Here is a 14935-nt window from a genome sequence, read left to right as displayed (position 1 = left end):
TGCTTATCCACAAATAGTTAAGGGCATCTAACATTAGCATGGCTGCTCACACTACAGCCATGCGAATAATTTTCTTTTCCATTTTTCTGAAAGGCAAGGGAAGACCTGCTGGCAAAGGAACAAGTCTTCCTGGAATCTCAGTACTTCATGTCCCAGTCACCTCTTTGCTAATGCTGGCAACAGTGCTGTGCATCAGCAGACCAGACCCAGACATGCAGGGTAAGCTGTACTAGCTGGGTTAAAGCCAGGTGGATGGCTCAGGAGGTGGTACAAGAATACAACAGCAAGAAATCCAATGTTTGGAGAGAAAAAAAGAGTAGTCAGGACAAAGAAGCAATACCAGAGCATTTTTGACAGTGCTCATTCTTCCAGTTGTGTTCCTTACAAACTCAGTTTTGTCAATGCAGGCAGATGCTTGGGAGCATGCACAAACAGAACAGCCTCACTGCTCTGGGAGGATTTCATTTTTTGTAGTTGACCCACTGAGTGACAGAGCGTCTCTAGATAGCTACCAAACAGCAAAGTCAGACTCACTGCTGCCTCCAGAGCTCCAAATCTGCCTAAAAACCTTGCCCTTTTAGTACCAAGGTAACTTTTTGAAATGCAGAGAGCAAATCTGAAATGCAGCCAGTTATGCTAACATCCTAACAGGAGTGTTTGGGGATAACATCTGACTCACAGATGTGACAGGCAAAAAATTCATTGCACTCTTTTAGTAGGCATGGGCTGGTTACATGTAGATTTGAGGACTTAGGAAACCATCTTTTTGTGTTCATGTTTTTCCATGGCACGAATACTGGAGAGAGGGAGAAAATAATTTCATATTAATAAATAACTTCAACTCTAAAATGTTAATGTCTCATGGTCTTCAAGCCTCAAAATGCAAAGATGTTTAGCAAAACTTCAATTTGGCAAAGATTTCCGTAAAAGTGACTTTTATTTCAGTGGAATTACACCAGGGATCATTAGTGGCTGGTTTCCAGAGCACAGAAGACCATAATTACTGGGAATAGTTCACATCCTGAAGTGTTTCACAAGAGCAAGAACATTTTACTGGAGGAGGCTGTCTTGGGTCAACCCTTATTTCTGCTCAGGATTATCATCTTCCTTGAACTCAGGAGACAGAGGAGTGCTCCACTTCAGCAAGCACTGCTTTCAAGGAGAGATAGTACTGATTGCCCCATAAACATTTGCAAATACAAAAGCCACACAAAGCTTATTTAAGGGACTCAAAACTTAGCAGCATAGTAAATACTGGGGCTTTTCTCTTGTCATAAAAAGTCATGACAAGTCTGGGAGATGCCTCTGGGCCTCAGGTTAAGACATTGTCACATTGTATGTGGGACAGCAAATGTATTATTCTTTTGAACGAAGTTTATGGAAGATGTTTCAAAATCATCAAGATTGATGATTAGAACTAAACGACTTTCACAATGCAGGGAGTGAAGAGGTGGTGTGGAATAGGCATAATGATTTGTGAAAAGGATGCTAAGCAGTTTACTTGTGTAATAAAGTGTCCTTTGATACTTAAACTTTTGATGCAACATTAAAGCAAAATGCAGCTTTAACAGTAAAGGCTTTCTTTGCATATCCAGCATTAATTCTACTGTGTGCATTTGAGAAGCCGTGCATTGTTTCCTTGTTAGCACTAAATGTAACCAACTTAAACCCATCAGGCTTCACTGTCCTGAAGCATGCAACTGGAATAAGTAGCATGTAAGACTGCAGTGCACCACTTTTCTGGCCATCACTGTGTCTGCTGCATTCAGACATTTGGCATAATTTCTTTCTGTCCTATCCAGCAGTTGTTCACTTATTTATGTCCTCACTATGGTCTGTTCACATAACTGCTACCTGGGGGTTTTTTTGTTTTTGCATGGTTCAGATGTCAGTTGGTTTTCCTATGCTTGAACAAACAAAACAAAGTGAAGCTGCAAGTTATTTTTACATCTCAGTTTTAAATTCTGTGCAGACAAACCAAATCACCTGAAAGCAGTGGCAACCTAGAGGATCTCAAGCCCAGGGCCCTTTCCACTTTAGTAAAAGAAAGCCTTTTTAATGACATGATCAAATTTCTGCTGAAGAATTTAGCCCTGAAGAAATTGTTTTCTTGCAGTAAATGAAGGAATACTTATACCAGACAGTACATAGCATAGCTGTTGCTCTGTCAGTGAAGCGGTTCCTTCTGAGAGTACAGCATATTCACTGTATTTACAACATTCACAATATTTACAATATGGTGAGTATTTACAATATTCACAATATTCACTTATTCCAGTATGGCAATGAGCAGTACAAAGACCTGTATTTTTACAGTAGTGTGGCCACTGTCAGAGCTCTTCATCATTTACACAATATCTAACCATACACCACAACTGTGATGCATAAAGGAGTTTTAAAATGCAGAGGAGAATTAAAGCTCACAGCAGACAATGAAGGAGAAGCAATGCTGAAATACAAGCTTGTGGCTGTTTTAATCACAGGCTGTTAAGCAAATATTGTTGAACAGGAATAACTCATACAGGTACGTATTTTTGGGTTCCATCCTCATGCAAACCTTCTTTTAGCCCATTTGAGAAATGCCTTCCATTCTTCCTGGGATAAGATTTTGCAAGATCTTTTTAAGAAGCATAACACAAATTTCATAGCTGTGGAGGACAGATGGCAGCACACTCTCTTTGTTTCCATTCTGCATCTGGCTCTGGTTTGTATCTGTCTGGGTTGCTTTGATGTAGCCTGCCTCACTAGACTGTCTCATAGCCAGGAGCTGTGCTCGAGCACCCACCACAACTGTCACCACCTCACTACCCACCCTTGGTTTCACGATATGTACCAAGGCCTTTCTTACATGTTTGTGATGAAAATGCCTCCTTGGGAAATGTTTGCTCAAAAGTGAGAGATTATTTCTCCCCTGCCCACTGCTTCACTCCTACACCAGTTATGTGGCCAGGAAGAAAATGCTTCCTGCATAGCAATATATGTGACCAACATCCCCTGGTGTATGTCTGCCTGTTAGCCTTTTGTATCTGCAGTGAATGCATAAATACACACAACCTCAGCAGCTTGGCAAATAGATTCTCTGCAGTTTAGGAAATGCATTTACAAATGTCTCCATTTCTCAGTCTTCTTGTCTGAATTCCTCAACATAGCACTTAACAAATGCCTTAATTTTTGTCTTAAAAAGGAGAGCCAGAAACATCGAATCTTCCAGTTTTCCTGTTTCAGATAAAATATGCTGACATTTCACCCAAGAGGGAGGATTTTTAGTAGATGATACATTCTTGTCTCCAAATATGTCTTTTAAAAAGCCAATTGATGCTTTCCAGTTTCAAATCCAAGTTATCGATAGGTTAAAAAAAAAAAAGCTTTAGAGAGAAAGAAACCATGTGATATTGTAGCTTAAGTGTTTCATATAAACACAGACCGAAACAAAGGTTGTACAAAATACCTTACTTTTAGTGTACTGCAGTTGTACCAAAAGGACTGGCTTCTCTCTCTGTGAGCATTAGCATGGAGACTCTGTAAAAGCACATTGAAAAAAGCCTGGATTTTATCTGTCCTCCTGGAGTTGGACAGGAGTGACTGTTAGCCTAATGTCTTCAGTGCCAGTGCTGTCCAAGCAGCACTTTATCAGAGGCTTTATTTATTTCTTTTTTGCTGAAGCCATGCCTAAACCAGCTTTAGAGGATAGAAGGATGTCTTTGTTTTTAGAGTTTGGTCATTAGAAACTTACGGGATTTTTTCCAACTGAGTGTCATTCAGGATTTCAGATTGAAGACCAGAGCGAAGTAACGTACATGAGCAACATAGTTCCTCATGCAGCTGGTCCACATTTGAAAGAAAAGGCAGCAGTTTGGTAAAAAGCAGTCAGCCTTCACTAGGCTTTGCACTGGATCTAGCCCAGCAGGGTTATTCCAGTTATTGAGATTTTAAAGGCCAAAGCACAGGTTGTTAAATGTTTAGCCCCTCAAGATCTGTAAATCCATCTTTGTCTCACTTTGTTTCTTTGCACATGTGATGACTTGAGAGTCCTCTGCTGAGGGGACATTTCTATAGCATGGTGAGTCTGAATGAGGTTGTGAAAATTCTGGCTGATAATCAGCTCAGCTGAACACAAAAAATTCACTACCAGCACATGAAATGTCACAGGAAGCACTGATAGGTGGTAGTGCCAGAACAAGGAGTAGCAAAATTGTGGAAACTGTGGCTGGAGATAGCCACTCCTACTGTTTTGGCAAGTAACACTTAAAGGCCGTGAGCAAAACTGAGTTTGGACAGGTAAAGTATGTCACCAGCATGTCCAACTATAGAATGTGACTGCATGGTACAAGAGCAGGAGACCTTTTTCTGTTATACAGAGGTCCTAATTCACATAAAAATCGTTTTAAATCCACCTGGACATCGTCTCAGAACAGCAGAGTTAAAGCCAGTGAAAGCTTGAGTGATTTATAAAGTTTAATTTGCATGTGCATTTTGTGTTGCTTTATGTCTGCTGCCTTTCTAAAACCTAATTGCCTGACATCAAATAGGTCATGGAGTGACAAAAATAGTTTGTGCGTAGATACTATTTCTATATATATGCACACTCTCAAAAACTAGGAAGAAAGCCTTTTCTGTCATGTCAAAAATGTTTCTATTTTGGGCAAAGTTTGAAGCTTGCTGTTGGTGGTAAATGTTTTCCCTTTATATATAGTTTGCATAAGTCAGGTTCTATCCCAGCAACAAGCATGGCATTGAAAAGATATATATGGCATGTTTGGGCTGCCTCTGAAATCCAATTTCCTGATTAACTCCTCTTTGCAGAAGAGGAGCTGGCTCCTTGAACTAGCATTGCCTATCACTTTGCAAATTCAATACCAGTGCTCCCCTTTATTGATCAATGCAAAGGAAAGTTTGGTTGGTCCCCTGGCTGACTTTTTTTCCCACCAGCTCAATTTCCTTCTTACCATGGGGCAAAGTCCCGTTTAGCTTTGGGCCCCTGCTCTTCCTCATCCTATCTGCGACATTTCTCTGTTGGATTTGGGCCAGACGAAGAATACAGGCATGTATGCCATGTAAAGCATGGCTTTCAACTAGTCCACCTCCACTGGTGAATACCCTGGCTTAAGCTGCAGCTGCGTTAAAGAGGAACCAGGTGAGGTTGTGGCTACATTTTCAGTGTAGAAAGCACAACAAAACTCCCAGAAATAATTCTATTGGGTGAAGGATATTGCTGCTTTTTGCAACAGTGTTGCTGTGTCCTGGCAACCCTTCCACCATTTCTGGAAGACTTTTGTTCATTTGTTCTAATTTGTGTATGCCCAAGAGATAATGTGTGTGCTCATGTTTATGTATACATGTGTGTCTGTCTGTCTGCCTGTAAATATATGGAAACACATCTGTTGTATAAATAAAAAGAATCTTTGATTGACTTAATAGGAGACTAATTTCATGCTCCATGAAAAAGGTTACATTTAGAGCACATTGATCTTTTGTTTCTGAAGCTTTAAAAAGTTTATTACTTTAGTCCTTCCATCACATGCCTTATTATTCACAAGAAATCCACACTAAGGTTCAAAAATTTTAGGTCTTGCAAGACTTGTTAAATTGCTAATTTTAGATTGTTGGTTTTATTAGAAACTAAAAATAACTTCATATTAAGGCAGTGATGGTAAATATATTGTAAAACTGACACTCCTGAATGTGAAAGATATGACATCTAAATTAACAGCTGATGGTCTGGCTGTTATCAACTGTCTGAAGCAGTAAGCAGAAATTCAGTGGGAAGAAGCTAATATTGAGAAGCAAAGACAGTTTCTTCTCGATCTTCAGATAGTTTTTGTTCAGTCTATAACTAAGATATGGGATTTTTTTACATTACAGTCAAAAGCTCTTCGGGAAAAATGGCTGCTACAGGGAATTCCTGCTGGCTCTGCAGAAGAGGAAGAAGCCAGAAGGAAGCAGTCAGAAGAGGATGAGCTGAAGGTGAAAAAGCTGGAAGAAAACATACACAGGTAGAAACAGCTTCCTTTAGCTTTGCCTAAGAACTGTCACTCCCATGAAGACTGGAGACTGTCCTTGCCCAGGTCCCCATCCCTGGCAGCAGCTATGTTTGACTGCCTTTTACAAGACTGTAAAAGGCAGTCAAACATAGAGCCAAATATGCCCAGCATTTGTCACCTAGATGTTCATTGAGTAATTTGGTTGTTCAAAATAATGTCATTGTGTTGTCTTTGTTTTTAATGGACTTTTATGGATTTCTTTCATGAGGTAGCTAAAAAGAGGGCCAAGTTCCCCCTTCAGATGAGTGCGTATGACTTGAACAACACTCAAGAGATTCTCCATTCCTTTACACCTCCTACAGCCAAAATGAGTTCAAAGAGGGAGAGCATTCTTTTGCACTCACTTCACTGGTACAAATGACTTTTTGAAATGCAACAGCAGATGCCACCAGCAGATCAAATACCTGCTGCTTTCAGAAGCAAAGTTTGGGTGTTAGAATGATTTCCTTTTATCAGTTTCCCATTGCAGTTTGAGTTGACATTTGTCCTCTTTTTTGTGCTTTTCCTTGTTTTCTTACAAACAAAGAGCTCTAAATCTCATAAGGGAAGTGCTTTTAATCCTCACAGGACAAAGTCCAGAGCTGCTTCCATCATTTAGGTTATGTAAATTTAGAGTTTTACAGTTGGCAAAAGCTGGCAAAAGTTGGCAATACAGCTCTTACAAATACATCAGCTGGGCTACAACAGAATAGGGCCAGTAGTCCAAAGGTTGAGATATTAGCTTGGCATCTGTTGAACTCAATTTGACTTATGGCAGGTTTTTAGTGAAATTTCTTGTAGAAAACCGTGCAAATGTTTCCCTGGGGATATAGACAAGCAGATCTACCCTAAGCCTGGACAATGCTAAATGACTACTATGTGAATGTAAGAGTTACCTCGTGCTACTGGTCTTTGTCCTGTTACTCATGTTAATTGAAACTGATCCGAGAATGTGTCTTGTCCTTTTATGTTTGTGATAACATAAGGTGGGAAAAGTTTTCTAGATTTCATATGATATCTGATGTTTTACCTCATAAATTTATACTGTATATGGAAAGAATACATGGATTATGCTTCAGCAATACATACTGTAATACATATTTCATCTAGTGCTGAATGCTGCAAGATGGTAAGAGCCCTGAGCCTGTCCAGGAAAACACATAGAGAGTGGCTAATTTCTACTATATGAGTACCACCACTGAAGCAGTGAAGCCTCTTTGTTTAATTAATTCAAAGTGTAGGATGGAGGACTGTGTAAAACCTTTGCTCATATGGCTTGCAATTTTGCTTCCTTTACTGCAGCCATGAAATTGAATTTTTGAAAGTAACTGACCTCTCTTCTTCTATGACCATTTATCTGTCAAATGACTAGTTAGCTGCTTTCTCCTGAGTTGAGGTGACATTTGTGTGACAGCCTCAGTAACACCCTTTATTCCCTATTGTCTTTCTAAGGGAATTCCAGAGACAGTAAAAAAAGTATTTTAATTTAAATGAGAACATACTACATCTGAACAGTAGAGATTAGAGAGCAGAAGTTGAGGTCATTAGTCTAATTACAGTTTATATCCACAACAACATGGCATATCCAGAGCCCATCAAAATAGGCTAAGAAGGTAAAGGGCTGTAGAAGGGGGAAGAAGAAGAGAGATGTCAAGCATATTATCCTGAGTGAAGTAGAATGGACTCATCCTGAAAGTATTTTTCTTTCTGTGCACTACATTTTCCCTCCACATTCCCAGGATAAGATCAAGGGAGAGGATTCCAGGGGGATTTTTCATCTGTTCATGTTTGCAGGGCATCAGTGGCCTTTTGGAAGGATACTATGCACTATCCATGGGAATCCTGTGAAAAAGCCTAAACCTTCTCAACAAGGGTGACAGAGGACAGACTAAGCTGGTTCAGCATAGGAGTGTTATAAATTATTAGAAGCCAATTCAAAATAAAAGAATTATTTAGCAATTTTTCCAAAATCTAATTGAAAGGCCACAATAAAATCAGACAACATCGATCGAATGTTGGGTGGACAGGGTAACAGCAGCAAAGTTGCCATCCAACCCTGCCACGAATGCTGGGTCTCAGCATACGGGTTTTATACAGTTTATTTGTCCCAAGGCTAAGTCCATTGAGAGTTCGAATATTCATGTATTTCTTTATTTCAATGTAAGGTTTTGAAAGGGGTTCCCATAAGTATGAAAAGATGATTCAGGAGTCTTTCCAGATTCTTTCTTTGAGATGCTGATTTGATCATCCTCCAGATCTTCCACCAAGATTGATATCAGGTTTTGAGCAGCCATGAACTGGAAGCCCATCTTTGACGAATGGGCCATCTCCAGTCCAGCCCTGTTGTTTCTGTTACAAATTTTGTGGTATCACAGCTGCACGATAGGCCTTGGAATCTCAGAGACGCCCTCGAGTAGCCTTTTGATACAATATTTTATACATGAATTTATACACTACATTTATCACAGGAGGATAGAAAAATGAGGAGGATAGAAAATTACTTTAAGACCAGCCCTAAGGCTGATTGCACTGTAAAACCACTGTGCCATGGATCTTGCATATTCATTCGTATCACATAGCATCATATGTGCAAGCACAGAGAAGCTACAGTATAAATACGTCCTGGAAAATATATATAAAAATACACAATATATTATTAAAAATTTATCATTTGCATTTCCTCTCAGATCAAGATGAAGCTTATTTATTAGGAGCAATGTCCAGCACCTGCCAGCATCCAGTATCCATGACCCTGCTGTAAGAAAAAGGAATGAGAAGTCATCTCTTTCCTCTTGCAGCAGAGCATCCCATCATCATGACAGAGAGCACTATTTCTTCTACACACACTGAAGCACTCAAGAAGGTTCCTTTCTCATACCCCTGCTTTTACTACATGAACAGCCGTGGTACAAGAGAAGTATCCATTGTTATTTGCAGGCCAGCTGTAACCAGTAGGTCTGACAAACTCAGTGAATTGTGGCAGTTAGAACAGAAAACTGAGAGTGTTTGAGGCCAGGTTAGTGTTCCTAAAAGAGGATGCGACCTCATGTAGGTGGACTCATGTAGGTAGGCTCATGAGGATGAGAAAAGACCAATACTGTTTGGAGAAACAGTAAGACTAGCACTGGGTTTGGTCTTCAAGGCCTTTCACATCACACAGGTCCTTTGGTTGAGTATTGTTCACTCTAGTCCAGTTTTAAGTGACTTTCTTACAAAAATCATACATTTTGCAAGACATAAACATGCTTCTAATGTTTATTCTTAAGCTAGTGTAACCAGTTCTCCTTTGTGTGGTAAGTGTTTAATTTCAAATGAGGCAGTAAAAATGTATGAGTACAGCGCTTCTTATTTATGAGACTTCTGTGTTATTTTATCATGATACAGGAAATCATATACTTCAGTTCGTAACTTGCAAGGATATGTGCATCTGACTCAACTTAGACATGAGTATGTGTAATGATTTAATGAGCTTCCTTGTCTGCAAAAGCATCTTAAAGAAGAATGCCTACATTACTCTGCATTTTTGTGCACTTCATGTCAAGCAATGGAAAAAATGTCAGAACCAGAAAAAGAGAAATAAAGCAGAACAAATAATGCAATGCAAATAACTTAATGCTATTATAATGCTGTTACTTAACATCAGGAGGGCATAGAAGTACATGATGTACATGTAAGTTAAAAAACAGGGAATGCAAGATGAGGACATTCATATGCAGGCATATGAATGCTATAACTGTGGATTACAGGCAGAACAGTGATTTGACAGTTGGGATTAGTTTAAAATGTTTAGAACTCCTGTAACCAAGAATACATAGTGAAAATCAAGGAGTCAAAAGAGCTGAATAAATTTGGTCTTAGTTTTCCAGCACTTCTGCTTGCCTGCCTTCAATCTTCAGAAGAAGATAAAATGCCCCATGTAAAAATCCTTTGTCTTTGGCATTTCTTTTTAAAATGTGGTTGGTCCAATGGACTTAACAAGAAGATTGAACCCTTTATTCAACATTCCTTGAGTCTTTAGTGGACTTGAATGTCTGTTAGTAGTGGAATAATATGGTTAAATGTTTGAACCCCGGCTGGAAGACTAGTGACAGCATTGTCAATGCTGTCAGAGTGAAGCCAGACATGGATATTTCTTGACACAAACTGCTCTTAGACATAAACTTCAAAGTTATTTAGGTTTTTCATGTTCCTATAAAAATTCTGGGTCAGTGGTAGAGGACAGCAGACATTTCTGAGTTTCTTTCTCATTGTTACAAAGTACAGAAGTGATCTCCTGCTTTATGCAGCTGCCTTAGATTTCGAGTAAATTATAGTAAAGGAGTGAAAAATGAATGAAAAGCATTTCCCTTTCTTTAAACTTATTCTCCAAATCACATATCTGAAACATATTATCTGGGATAGCATTGATAGAGATTCCCAGTCATATTTGTGATAGCGTGTTGTAGGTTAAACAAATGCTGTGATGTGTTGCAACCCATGGTCTGGTTTTTTACCACGTGATGGTCTGGGTGTTTTGCAGCGGTGAATGGAAAGTTGCCATTTGACATCTGGATATTATACAGATAGTATTCATAGAACAGAGCAGCCCACCCAAAGCCTGCTATTCTTTCACAGCATTTCAAATGCTCCCAAAATTATTTTGTTATTTGAGAGTAAATTATAGTTCATAGGTGATAGCCTGTCTTTACTGCAAAAGATGTAGAAGGCTTTTATCTCTGAAGCTTTTGGGTAGCATAGAAACAAGAAATACTCTATATCCCCATACATGATGATGAACATTTGCATGAAGTACCAGCACTGGACTTGTGGTTCCTGGAGTAAAGAAAACGAGTGAAATAAATGTTTGTCAAAGTGGAATATCCCTCCAGTAATCAACAGTGCATTTCTTCACCTTGGATGAGGAGGTGCCCAGCAAGTTCAAGGAGTGACAAATTATTATTTTAGATGTTTGGACATGTGGACCAGGCAGACAGCTTAAACCAGTAGTTTTAGATCCCCAAAATGTACACGCAAGAGCTACTTGTGGCACTTTGGCACTGCAACAGCTCCTGCAGGTGAAGCAGTGCAGGACAGAGGCAAAGGAGAAGCGGATCCCTTGTTCTTTACTCAGGACTACTCAGCTGTCAGCATAACCAAGGTCCTAATATTTGCAAAAGACCCTCTGGGGTTGTGAAATGCCTCACCTTTCTGCATCCTGCTGAAAATCCACTGCTATGTCATCTCTAGGTGAAAACTTTTCCATGGTGGTCCAGCATGGAGGGAGAGCTGCAGTGTTAACAATGGGAGGGTCTGTGCTTTGGCCCATAGGGCATGAGCTCTTTCCTGGGGCAAGAACATCCTTCATGGTTGTTGCTATCCTGCTCATGTGGGCAGGTAGCAAATGCATGCAAAAATCCCTCCTCCCCAGCAACTGCCATCTCAGAGTACTGAACTGAAAGATGCCTAATGAAAGGAAGTGCAAGAGAAGTACAGTTTCCAAGAAAAACACTTAACCTGAGAGACGAAAATAGATACTGTCTGTAAGCTTGCATGATGCAAAATAGGTGGTGAACGTAAGCTGAATATAAGTTTCTCACCTCTCCCAAACAAAAGGCGCCTTGGTGTTCACTCTATCACTCTGTTGTTCTACCGTGCTTGATCTCTGTCTGCTTACCAGTATTAGATATAAGTCCAATTCTAAGTGGAAGCAGATGCAAAATATTTCTTCAGATTTGCCAAGAATGTCATCTTCTTCCATTACTGCAATTGAATCTTACAGGTAAATGCTTAGATTTGAGTTTTGTCAGAGAGGCTGGACTAGGCCATTAGAAGAAAACCTTCCCCAAGCTGATTTGATATGCAGAAAATAAAATCTCCTTAATACATTTTATTAATATACTATGAGTGCCTCATAGATCTGTAATGCTAGGCAGGGTCTACACTAAACTGTCTTCTCACTGAAGAGTCCAGCAAGTACAGACTCATGATTCACCTGACATTGTTGCAGCTGCTGCACCTTTAACATTTTCTCTCCCTGAGGCATCTGTTGTTTCATTTCTTTCTGATACCAATGTTTGTTTCCTGCATCTTCTTTCCATCAAACCTAGTATGTTTCAGACTGAGGACTCTGAATATAATTTAATCTATCTTGCACTCTCACTTACAGTCTTCGCATGACAGAGAGAGAGAGAGAGAAAGAGAGAGAGAGAACTTAAGACAGATGCAACTGCACTCCTTCAAGAGAAGGATCATCTAGTGTCAAAACCAGCTGCTCAGACCTCCCCTATAGCAAACAGTGTAAGCTGGGACCAGAAATACCATAAACCTCTCCTTAGGAAGGTCTCACCCCTTTCCAAGTTCCTGAAGTTACGTTAGTGCAGAGAACAGTGTGTCTTGTTTCGCAACTTCACATTGATGGCAGATGGAGAAAATTATCAGACACATTGTTTATTCAGCATTTTTGGCTTTTACCTAGAATGCCAGATGCAGCTGTAGGTAAGCCTGCAGTGTACCACCCTATGCTTCCCATCTGACCAGTTCTGTTGGGTGAGCTATGTAAGAGTGGATTTGTAAGAATATCTCCTCAGGGACATGCAGTGTCTTCAAATTCCACTCACCTTGTGAGGGGATATCAAGCTTTCTGCACAGGAGTAGCTGTTGATCCTCAAGCCTTCTGTCTAGCTCTCCACTAAGATTGATCAACACCAGTTCTCATATGCTGCAGGTCTGCAGATTCCAATTTCAGCAATCCCTCAGAACTGTGGTTTCCAAAAGAGCACAACCTTCACCTCCTATTGCGCTCTTGATGGGGTTTATTTTCATATGTGATACATTTCTTAGAAAAACAGAGACCAAAATGAAACCAGGCAAAAAGCCTAAAACCCAGGAAATTACAGGTTTTCAAAGGAGCCTGCTCTGCAGTGTGATTAGAGAGTTTCTCAGAACTTGCATGATGATGTAAGAAAAGCAACGTGCTAAGGGTTGCTGGGTGGTGATGGATCTGAAGCTTTTTCATATGGTATAATATATTCAGATATAAGACTTTAAAAAAAGAATCAACCAGCTGACACTAAAAATAACACAGCTTACTACTTCAGTTCTGAAACCCAACTCATACTTAAAATAGCAGAATGACATTCCAGTGCCTTAACCGTTGCTTAAATGCTGGTGTTCTGGATTTAAGAGTAGCAATCTCTGGATCTTCCACAACTCCTAGGCATTGCTAGCTTGTAATAGCTTAATGACTTCTATGCATCTTACAGAATGGACAAAAGGATACTCTTCAGTTGGAGCACAGACTCCCTCCACATCACCTATGTCTACTTCCCTTAAATATGTGTACCATATATGGATCTTGATAGACACCAATTTGCCTAATTTGACAACCAGATATAAAAGGAATCCCAAAACTCTGCCTGTACATAGCAAACTATTTTCTATCTCTAGTGCTTCTGACACTTCACCCATGTCAGTGTGTTATAGATTTAGAGACATGTTCCTCAAGAACAAAGGAAGTTGTGAAGGTGTCCTGGCTTTAGCTAGGGTAGAGTTAATTTCTTCTTGTGGTGTTTCATCTCCAACTGGGCTTAAAACCACTACACAAGGGTACATCTTATAGGCAAGATGTAAAGTGCCAACAGTTTATATATATGAGTTAACACTAGCTCACATGCCTCACCCTCTTGTGAAAGGGGCAATACCTCTAGGTCAGGTTCAGCAAGAAAAAAATGCAATTTCAATAATTGCAGCCTTTCGATAAAATGAATATTTTGTTCAAGGCTGGGTTTCTGTTGCCGTACTAGATGAGACGTAGGGAAATATTATCAAATGAAAAATTCCTGAGCCTCTATGGCTTTAACATTTCAAAGTTAAAAAGGGCACATCTCTTAATGTGATAGTGTTAGCCAGATAGGGAAATCTCTTCCTTATGAATGCATTATCTTATGTTTGAATCACCACTCAAACTTCTTTTTAGAAGAACTAGTAGAACTAGTAGACAGGGTTTCCTGAAACAGTAAACTGCATTATAGCATGAGGAGTGGGAAACTTTAAACTTTATTATGTCCAAATTAAATATTAATCATGGTTCAAATGGGATGGTTACTGGGAGTAAAACAAAACTGAGTCGAGTCCATTCATTTCCTTGTTATGCTTACTTTTGTTGGGGTTGGTTGGAAGGTTTGCTTTCCTTGTATGCCAGCCCTAACACAGGGTAGTACAGATGAAAGAGATCCTTACATACAGTTGGTCATATAGCATTTGGTAGATGTAAATAAATGAAATTCTGGAAATTCTATAACAGGAAGACAAGTCTGTGTGAAGGTAACCTACATGTGCACAAACTTGAAAGGCATGACAAACCAGGAGTGTATTTAAAAAGATAAGGCAGAGAGTTAGGCAACTGCATGAATTTGTTTTATTGCTTCACAAGTTCATCAGTCTCTATTCAAATTAAATCAGCAGACTTCTCTCTTCCCTACCAAACTGCTCTTTATGTGCTGAACATAAACAGGTCAGAGCATGCGGTGTACATGTGTGTGTGTGTGTGTGTGTGTGTTGATAAAATTCTGAGGTTCAAGATGTGCAGTGTACATGCACACATGCTTGCACACATGTTCACACACAATGGTCACAGAGCCAGGGAAGGCACAGCTGCAGCTCTGGCCCTCAATATTCCTTTCTCCCGAAAGACCAAGTTCATCCCATTAAGCTCCAGAGGTTTAAATAAGTCATGTACATTGAGTCATCATCTCAATTGGTCCCCCCATGCAGTTAGTGAAGGAGCAGCATCACCTCTTTGGCCTGTGTAAGCCCCTCACTCCCTTGACTTCAAGCACCTCAATTAAATGCCTCAAGGGCAATGTGTGGAGTTTGAGCCTTGATGTTTCTTGCTGCACAGGCACTCTCTACTGGGCCTCTGGGCACTACCATGGTGC

At 39.9% G+C, this 14935-nt stretch overlaps 1 protein-coding gene across 1 annotated transcript in view; it reads left to right on the top strand.

Moving 5' to 3' along the window:
- The window catches only part of PALM2AKAP2 (PALM2 and AKAP2 fusion), a 272229-nt gene that overhangs the window by 68109 nt on the left and 189185 nt on the right, over positions 1 to 14935 (top strand). Inside the window, exon 3 of the mRNA XM_066338760.1 lies at positions 5863 to 5993. Within this exon, the coding sequence (XP_066194857.1) occupies positions 5863 to 5993 (131 nt within the window). The remainder of the gene's footprint in view (positions 1 to 5862; positions 5994 to 14935) is intronic.

This window comes from Sylvia atricapilla, chromosome Z, assembly GCF_009819655.1.
Source record: "Sylvia atricapilla isolate bSylAtr1 chromosome Z, bSylAtr1.pri, whole genome shotgun sequence".
Classification (NCBI taxonomy): Eukaryota; Metazoa; Chordata; class Aves; order Passeriformes; family Sylviidae; genus Sylvia; species Sylvia atricapilla.
The sequence above is the reverse complement of the archived record's forward strand: the minus strand, read 5'-3'. Positions and strand labels throughout refer to the sequence as shown.